Source organism: Hypomesus nipponensis, chromosome 5, assembly GCF_054491055.1.
Source record: "Hypomesus nipponensis isolate SF chromosome 5, ASM5449105v1, whole genome shotgun sequence".
Taxonomy (NCBI): domain Eukaryota; kingdom Metazoa; phylum Chordata; class Actinopteri; order Osmeriformes; family Osmeridae; genus Hypomesus; species Hypomesus nipponensis.
The window spans coordinates 14789767-14799369 of NC_140365.1; the positions used below are offsets into that span (position 1 = coordinate 14789767).

A 9603-nucleotide genomic window follows, 5' to 3' on the forward strand; every position below is an offset into this window, starting at 1 on the left:
TATGATTATAACAGCAGAATTTCTGTCTTCTTATATACCTTCATTAAGTGCTCTGAGAGAGGATAAGGAACACAATTACGAAATATAGTAGTAGTATCTGTAGTCTGTGACAGTTATGTCAATTTAAACATTACTTCTCAGTTGACATGCTAGTTAACTAGCTGTGTTTTGTGTGAACATCATACAAGAGTTTTGTTAAAACTAATAATTTACAGAGACCTATCAAATTCCATATTCACAGAACTGGTACTGTCAATACTTTGCCTGTAACCCCTCACATATGCCGCTAACCATATGGATGATAAGATGCTCTGGGGAGGATAGGATGCTCTAATCCTGTAAAAGCCTGTGTGCGGCCACAGAGCCTTTACTCTCTCTGTGTGGGGCTCCAGGAGTACCAGTCAAAATTGAGAGATCAGAGTGAACAGGTGGTGGCTCGTAGCCCCACTGATTATAGAGACCGGAGATGTGCTGACGGAAGACGTACCGACACAAAGCCTGAAAAGTAGCCAGACAATCCCGGGGCCCATGGACCCTCGGTCCAGGGCTTTGCATCAGCCAGGGAGAAAGAGACAGCTCAGTCAGCGAGCCAGGGCCACTCCGCAGGAGCGATGAAAAGATAATTCCCCCAGCACGGACCTCATGCGGCGTCAAACCGTTTATGAGCGGTGACAGAGGCATATCGGGCCGAAAGGATATGAGTGGGAAACTTCAAAACCTGCTCATATTTCTGTGGCCATGAAAGGATTTGTATAACACATTCAGATGTGATGGACTTTCCCATGTTCGTTCGGACAGCCCTTTTTTGTTGACGTGTTCAAATAATGAATCTCTTATGTGCGGTACCCTTTTTCCCCCCCTGGTCCAAGTCGTGTTTTGTAGTTGTTGTGTAGGAATGCTGTACAGACCATTCCATCACATGCGGCAGTCCCAAGCATATGGAGAACCGCTGACTCGCCAACTTCCAGGGACCAGGGTGAGTAGCGGTAGTGCTAGCATTAGCACCACAGATTTTTTTTATCTCAAGGATCTCACTTGTTTTTAGCTTTGGAAACTAAACTGGCACTTACCAGGGCACCTCATCCACTCTGAATGTTCTTGCTCCTCCTCAATGGCAACCCTTGTCTGGTAATTATAAGATGCAAGTATTTTGATATCAGAAATGGATAGAAAATGTGTATTATGCAGAACAATGACATACAACATACTTTTAAAACGCAACATGCTTTTAAAAATACTTTTAAAGTATGTAATGGTGACAGTTCGCACTACAATGTACAACACCGATTACACACTACTTGAGGCCAAGTGAGACTAGTGGACTAAATTGCATGCAAATTAAAGAAAATCTTACTGTAGGTATGATAATACTGTAGATAAGGTACCTTCCATTGATGGGATTTCTTAGGTACCTTAGTCAGTCTATGTTAGCTGATGATGATGTCCTTCGATTTACTTGTCAATTCTCTTAAATATTAATGTACATTAATAAGAAAAAACTATGTTAGTTACGCATTTCTTTTTTCCACCAGGTGCTGAAATGGAACAAATATGTTTAATCATTTTGCTTATAAGTAAGGTACTGTCAGTAGGATCGCAATTCAATGGATACAACTGTGACCCTAACTTCCACAGTCGCTTCCCTGGTGAGAAAACCAAAGACATCTTTTAGTATCAATTATAAGACATTTACAGACACATGCTGGAAATAGATTACACTTTCTTTCCACCAACTTTTCCCTTTGGCTTGAACTGTATGTAGTAGGCGTTGAACCCCAGCCTTAATGCATGGTGAGCAGTATCATCTGAATCTGGCCAGGTGCAGTCATCTATTGTTGTTTCCAGCAGTTCAGAGTACTGTGGCTGCAAAAGCTCTAAAGTATTGGTCAACAATTTGTTAGAATATCTGTGATGCTTATTCAGTGGCTATTCCCTTTGCAGAACAATGTGAATATAACAGGATAATTCATGCACATGTGGTGTGTGTTCTCTGTGACAGCGGAAAGGGACATTAGTGTGTACTGTGGAGTACAGACCATCACCCTCAAGATCAACTTTTGCCCCGTTCTCTTCTCTGGCTACATTGACACTGATTTGGCCCTCAATGGTCGCCATGGAGATGCCCACTGCCGTGGTTTCATCAACAACAACACCTTCCCCACTGTGGTCCTTTTCAGCATCAGCTTAGCCACATTGGAGACCTGTGGGAATGCCCTTGTGGTAAGAAGACTACATTACAACTCATTTTTTCAGAATAAATAATACATGAAGCTATAAAGCATGATTGGAGCATTTGTTAAAAGTATTTGAAAGGTAAGATTTATGTATGAAATGTTTATCTATTTATGTATACAAGCTTTCATCAAAACTCATAGGCATCCTTGAAATGTACTTTTCAATCCATAGGTGCACCTAAATTATATTTGAAAAAACCTGATATGCTTGGTGGGTGTCTATGAACCTTTTAGGAAATGAGGTATCTGTTACTATAATAATCACAAAGAAGACTCAGTTTGTCCTTGAAAAGAAAACCTAATGAAGAAAAAAGTTCAAGCATCCGAACAGTTCTCACTGTCAAGATTAGATCTGTATCCTCAGAATGTGTCTACAGAGTTTGTGTTTTGACATTGACAAGCTGGATTTAGCGTCCTTTGGGCCAGAGGGCATAATAATTGGAATGGAGGAGTTGAAGATGGGAGAACAGAGGCCTGCAAAGATAATTGTTTTTCCAGGAAAGAGACTTTTAAAAAGAGAGATTGGAGAGGATTCTTTGCTGTGGTGGCTTTCTTTTCCTGCTTTGTTGATGGACAAGTCAGACTGTAGGGGGGTTCCTGGACAGCTGATGTTTCTGTGATAAGGGGGGATCAAATTGGGGATTAGCAATATGCAGGTGCATTAGCTAATAGTACGGGTGATGTTATCACCTGTAGTCTGCTAAAGGAAACTTAACTGTGATAATGGTGGGTACACTGGAAGGGGGCAAGTACTTATCATTGATTCACTTTGCAGGTTTCCACGGCTCAAGGACCCAATGCTTATGGGAACCTGTCACTGGTCCAGATTGGCAATATATCAGGGTACATCGATACGCCAGACCCTCCGACCATCATTAGCTACCTGCCAGGACTGCTATACAAGTTCAGTTGCAGCTACCCTCTGGAGTACCTGGTCAACAACACTCAACTGGCTTCGTAAGTTGTTTGGGATGACTGCCATTCACAATAAATTGTATTAATGTTTTGTCAAGAGTGTCGATGAAGTTAGCATGAAATCCATATACTCCACGTTTGTCACTTATTTGATACACTAAACATTCTTTTTGCAGTATAGTAATGTCTCGGCATAAATTTATTTGGTAAGCTTCAGGTTTAAGTGTGACACGTGGGCATATTGTTAGACTTGCTCCAACTAAAGCAGTAAAACAAAAAGGGGTGTGAGAATAGTAGATGTGTTTTTTAATGATAAACTAATAACACGATCCGATAATAGTATGTCTCGATATTCCAGCCAGCACACACACACACACACACACACACACACACACACAGACTTGTGTCCTCCAAGTTACTCCAATGCCATGAAATGTTTGATCAATGTTAAAGGACAATGCAAATATTGTTTCCCTTTCCAAATTGAGACAGAAACTAAATGAGTGAATATTTGAACAAATTGGGGATTTTCAATGACAGATGACAGATGATTTCAACTACAGGAATACAAAAACAACAAAAACAGAATAAAAAGGTATTGAGAGAAGCATTCAGATCAAATTAATATGCAAAGGTTGTTTCAAAATGACAACTTATCCTCCATCAATATATCAAAGAATAAAACAGTACATTGAAAATTTAAGAAAAAAAGAAAGAATGCAAAGTGCTATTCTAATGTTTGATATAAACTAGGTCATAAACTATGTTTAGCTGTTTTTCCTACCTTGTTCATTGAAGGTCAGCAGCTGCGATCTCAGTGAAAGACAGCAACGGTACATTTGTCAGCACACTGAGCCTACTACTGTACAATGTGAGTATGTTTACACCGACAATGGTCACAAAATGTGTTCAGTCTTGTATTTCCATTGATTGTTTGTATACGTTTTTCTGTTTTTGGGTTGTTCTTGATCGTTCCAGGCTATTGACTCTACAGAACCTGCTTAGCAATGTTATCTTTTTCCCATAAAAGCATACCATACAACAACATCCCATCCCAGTTTACCATATAACAAAGTTCTTACTCAACTATGAGAGCATAGAGAATATTATAGGAAAGATGACACACGGATATACATTCAAAGATAGATACTGAACACCTACTCTACAGTTGTGCATACACACAGGGATGCCGTTGTAACTGTTACTTGCAATTAAGTGACTTTCGAGCCCAGATTACAAATGTTAATTCATAAACTGAAATGAAATGCATACAATCCACATATATGAGTATAGAAGCTATCAAATGGCTCATCACTTATTTTATTTTTTTATTACAAAGGACTCAACGTACATTCAACAACTGTCCATCCCCATGGCAGGACTGACACTGAAGACACGTGTGTTTGCAGCTGTGAAAGCCACCAACCTGGACAGGAGGTATTATATTGAGAAAGCCTACCACACCAGAACAAAACAATGACCACATCAGACCATAATGAAAACGGCTATGCTTACATTTTTGCAGTTTTACAGACAGTTTGATCTTGTTTGTTGTATGGGTAACGTCTAGTTGTCCTGCTATTTCATGTATTAATTATTTTACAATGATTTTACAATGATTGCAGATATGCAAATAAATATAAAGTACTGTACTGTATGTGAAATAAATGTAATACACCTAATGAGGTCAGCATAGATCAAGCTTAACAAAGCTACAGGAATATTAATGATGCCCCATCTGAATCTAATATTTCTTAGTGAGTAAAACAACACTCACCAGGACAGTAAGATTACACATCCAGTCCACTGCATGGGAATCATGGTCACCAGTGGCTACATTAAGTCTAGTTAGCCATGTAGCCAAACTATACCCTTAATGATTATGATGTTTAGATTAATGGAGAACAATGACACAATGACTTACAGTTATTGACAATAATGAATATTTAGTGTATTGTAGTATCGTATTAGTCTCTTTACCTAAGATGCACCTTTGTGTATCTGACCCATTGTCCCTACTGCTGATACATTGTAGGCACCATAACAACCAATGAAAATGGTACACAGCAAGCAGTAGTATACATCAGTGTTGTCTGTGTTTAAAATGTGACATTAAAATACACATTGTTCATGCTGTTTGTCCTTAAATTATGTTGTTTCCTGATCATAAACTATGTTCTTTCTTACTTCCTGACAAAAATAGATGGAATGTTCTTATGGACTACTGTTACACCACTCCTTCTGGAAATCCAAATGATGACCTTCGTTATGACCTTTTCTTTAGGTTATTCTGCAATTCAAAGAATTTATTTAAAAAAAAATTGAATCTTATTTTTTTTTGTTGGTTATCAAATGATCTTTCTCTTCTCTCTGAGACAGTTGTGAAAAAGACCCCCAGACCACTGTTTTTGAGAACGGAAAAAGTCAAATGGGCAGGTTCGCCTTTGAAGTATTCCGCTTCGTCAAGCACAAGAACCAGAAAATGTCCACTGTCTTCTTGCACTGTGTCACAAAGCTGTGTCGAGCTGACGACTGCCCTATGCTCATGCCGGTGAGTTATAGGAGACAAAGAGTAACTGCAATTGGTCAAAAAGGCGATTGTTATAAATTATAATCTGCCGTCAAGCCAAAAAACGACAGTAGGCCTAAATAACTAATGTGTTCTAGTGAAGGATCTCAACTTAGATTTATGTACACTGTATATCATATTTTAACTACCTTTACAGATCTGTGGAAGCCGAAAGAAGAGAGATGTCTCTGAGATCACTGAATCAACCACTGCTTCTGGAAACGCTGTCATTACTGCTGGACCTATCATCACCCGGAGTGGTACTGCTCACAGTTCTCCTATCCCTCCCCCATCTAAGTTCTCTTTTCCCTATTGTCTAAATGATCAGAATGCAGTGATCATTTTTGCAACCTTAGTACCACCTGTTGTCTCACAAGGTCCCCATTAGATAGAAGGTAGAATGTTACCTGGTGACCCATATACTGTTGCATAGCCTTAGGGCTTCCTGTTGACTCATGCATAGCAACTGTCCAGTATATCCTTTCAAACAACCTTGTTATGTTTTGCAGATGAAACTCCAACCAACAATTCACAACTTGGTAAGCCACCGATCCCCCTACCCCTATCTATCAAGAGTTTAAAATTCAAGTGCAGGTACTCTGACCTAAACCAGTTGCATGTCAGGAAATATGCAATTGACATTCTCTTTATAGTGTCTTGTTAGCTTGAGTTGCAATCCATTGTGCTTATTCAGCTGTGAAAATCAGAAGAGTATCTCTGTCAAGATGAAAGTTGATTTGTGGATATTATTGTGTTCAGAACTGGTGCTACTGAGACAACAGGCCCAAAACGGTTGCAAATGTATCACGTTTGTGGCTTTGTGTTGTTGTTTATTATAGCCCAGCTAAACAGCCCGGTCTTTCGGATGAACACAGTGACCAGCGCACTCATTTCAGGCATCATCATCCTAGGAGTAATGAGCCTCTGCTTCTTCATCTTCTCCCTCACCCTCCTCAAAGGCAAGAGAGCCCCGTCCACCGTCATGTCTGGTGTCCGGAACCCTGCCTTCAACTGACAACCTGATCTATGCTGCAAAAACTCAAAATTCATGTATATGAATGAGTTTAGGAGTGAAAGTGCCTGTATTGTAGTTTACTCTGTTACTACAGTTAACAACACTGTATCATTAGTGTAATCGTAAGAGGGTGAATATTTCAGGATATCCTTTGTTTTTATTGTGATTTTGTTTCAACCTCATTACGGACAGATTATTTGTTTTTGCTGGTGTTAAGTTATAATGAGGATTTGGTCCACGCACAGTCCTGTAGCAGGGTCAGATGCAACTTTAATTCATTACCTCAGCTACTTTTTTTCTGTTGCAACATGCAGGATTAATTACAAGAAATACATGAAGTGTATACTGTTTTACTCCTATTTCTTATTTAATGGATGAAATATAAGTAGTGTCCCTCCCAAAGGAACATGACAAAAGAGCTCTTGAAATTGATGGACCTTCATACAATGTTCTTGCCTGACGTTGTCATACTCATAATTCTAGTCAGAATATGAGTCTGATAACTCTCCGTTGGGCTGTGACTATGGGGCATATTTCAACCGAACTCGTAAAACAAATGCCTCTTCGCTCAATTGGATAGACCTACAACCAATCATAGCAACGTAATATGTTGTTTGTTGACAACGAATTAAACCCAAGCGCTCTTTCGTGACATTGTTGATTACTTTACTGTTGATCATCTGTCCATCATCGTATAAAGCCCGCCCTGGAAATTTCATTGGTCCGCACAGCTCCTGGTTTTATATAGTTTGTCCCCAATACGAGCCCCTCCAGACCCAACTTCCCAACCAAATTTTTGTTGTGGGCGCGGCTAAGTTGGGCTGGAAGCCAGGCTAACAATGTTCAATACTATATTGGCTTAGATAAAGCAACCCATAAAAGACTGGGGTTATATTTCATCCATTTCTGAATAGTTAGAGACCAGTTAACATATGGGTTGTATTAGAATAAAAGCTAACTTAAAACATTTGATTCTAGTTTTAATTAATTTATAATGTATTCATGTTGTCAATTCAATCTTTACTAGGCATGGTATGGTGTTTAATCAATTCATAGATAATTTAATATGCTACCCAAAATCTAACAAAACAGTAATAATGTATGCACTGTGGGATTGTTAATCAAATTGTATATTTACCCCACCATGGTATTATTCTGTCTATGTACACCATATACAATGTCAGAATAATATGTTCTGCCTCCACCTCAAGTAAGAATGTGTCATTTAAGGGTAAAATGTTTCCATGTATTCTTCCATTCCATGTGTGCATATAGCACTTTCCCTTAATTGAAGTGTGCACAGTGCTGTATTTCTAAATAAACACTAAATAAATGTACGTTCTTTTTAAACTTCCCTGTAGGATTCTAGTGTTTTTTTGTGTAGGTGCCAGTTTTCATTGCAATTTGAGGTGTACGGCTATGTTATATTTACATGCCTTATGGTACACTGTAGGATTGGGGTTAGGATTCGAAAATAGGAAAACATTAAGTGAACAGTCATGTTGGCATTTACAAAGGAAAACCGGCCTTTCTTCTACAACTTTCCAGTTTCCCAACTTACTTAATAGTAAGAATGGCTTTGTAATTCAGAACTGCATTAAGGTGATGCTGGCATAAAACATGATCATTCTTTTGCAAAATAATTAAATGTTATTATAATGCCTTCAAGAGTGAGCACCATTAATGAGGAATGTATATATAATATTACAACTTAAAATGTCACAAGTATTGGCAGGCGAAAATATATTTTTGAGTTTAAGCAATTTATTTTAAATTCAAGTACGGTAAACAGGTCTAGCCTAAGGTGATCATTTGGTAATACCAAAGTGGATTTGGACTGGGGAAAACACAACATTGCTAATTATCAGAAGCAAATCATCTTACCAAAATGCCTTGTTATCTACACTGTAAAAAAAAAAAACGTATTAAATTACCGCACTTTTTCTGTAATTTATACGTGTTTTTTTCTGTATTTCTGAATTACAGGAAATGCAGATAGAAAGACAATGGCAAATTGTAAATTTATAATTTTACATACGAATTACAGACAAATGTTGTTACTTAAAAATACACTAAAATGTCAGTTTTCTTACAAAATTAATAACATTTTCACGAAAATGTTCTGATAAAACACACAACTTCACTTTATCAAAACTAGCTATGTAAAAGTTATTTTGCTGATATTTACTTGCATCCCAGGACAAATAACTTAATAACAATTTTTGGTTTAGACATAGGAACCTTGAATTGTGAACTGAGCTCGAGTAGTTGACGTCATGCAATCCCAGCATGCACCAGTCAATATCAGAGACTACAAAAGCCTGCAAAAGCCTTTTTGGGGCTATCACGTTGTTTATGATCATTGACCAATGCACTTTTAGTAAAGCTCTCTTTTGGAAGTCTGCTATATGAATAAATGTAATGACACCAGAGTAGAACAAAGGACATTTGATTAGATAATTGTGTAGCAGTAGCGCTCTTGTTACCCAGAATGCCCAGCGGCTAACTGAAAAGCTACAGAGTTAAAGGTTTAAGCTTAGTTACATAAACATTGTTTGGAGTTTTGTTGTTGTGTTCGTTCTATTTTGATATGTGTTATGTGATGGTCTGTAGTTTGGATACATTAAGTGTTCACCCTGAGTTTGAATGTTGTCCAGTTAGATGGGGTTCTAACCTGTCTTTAAAAAAATGTGTAAGGTCAAATATATTGATTTCCGATTCGTACAACTAGCTGACGATACAGTGGAAATCTGAGACGCCGGGAAATATCTGTATCATTTGGATACAGAATACAGCATCTGGATGGTGTGTGCACACAAGTAGTTTAAAATGAACATGTTGAATCATTTTAACTTATTTAGACTTTATTG

At 38.1% G+C, this 9603-nt stretch overlaps 1 protein-coding gene across 2 annotated transcripts; it reads left to right on the forward strand.

Annotated features, from left to right (window-relative positions):
• The first annotated feature begins 1537 nt into the window (after window positions 1-1537).
• On the forward strand, window positions 1538-8065 carry LOC146288811 (zona pellucida-like domain-containing protein 1). 2 transcript variants are annotated; one of them, XM_084698391.1, is made up of 10 exons: window positions 1538-1646; window positions 2000-2220; window positions 3010-3191; window positions 3948-4020; window positions 4489-4586; window positions 5353-5433; window positions 5529-5700; window positions 5876-5978; window positions 6228-6257; window positions 6558-8065. In XM_084698391.1, exons 1-10 carry the CDS (start codon window positions 1541-1543, stop codon window positions 6731-6733), a joined length of 1242 nt encoding a protein of 413 aa, XP_084554517.1. In that variant the 5' UTR covers window positions 1538-1540; the 3' UTR covers window positions 6734-8065. The 2 variants fall into 2 exon arrangements, with proteins under 2 accessions (XP_084554517.1, XP_084554516.1); XM_084698390.1 differs by having other exon boundaries at window positions 1541-1646; window positions 6228-6268; window positions 6569-8065.
• The last annotated feature ends 1538 nt before the right edge of the window (window positions 8066-9603 follow it).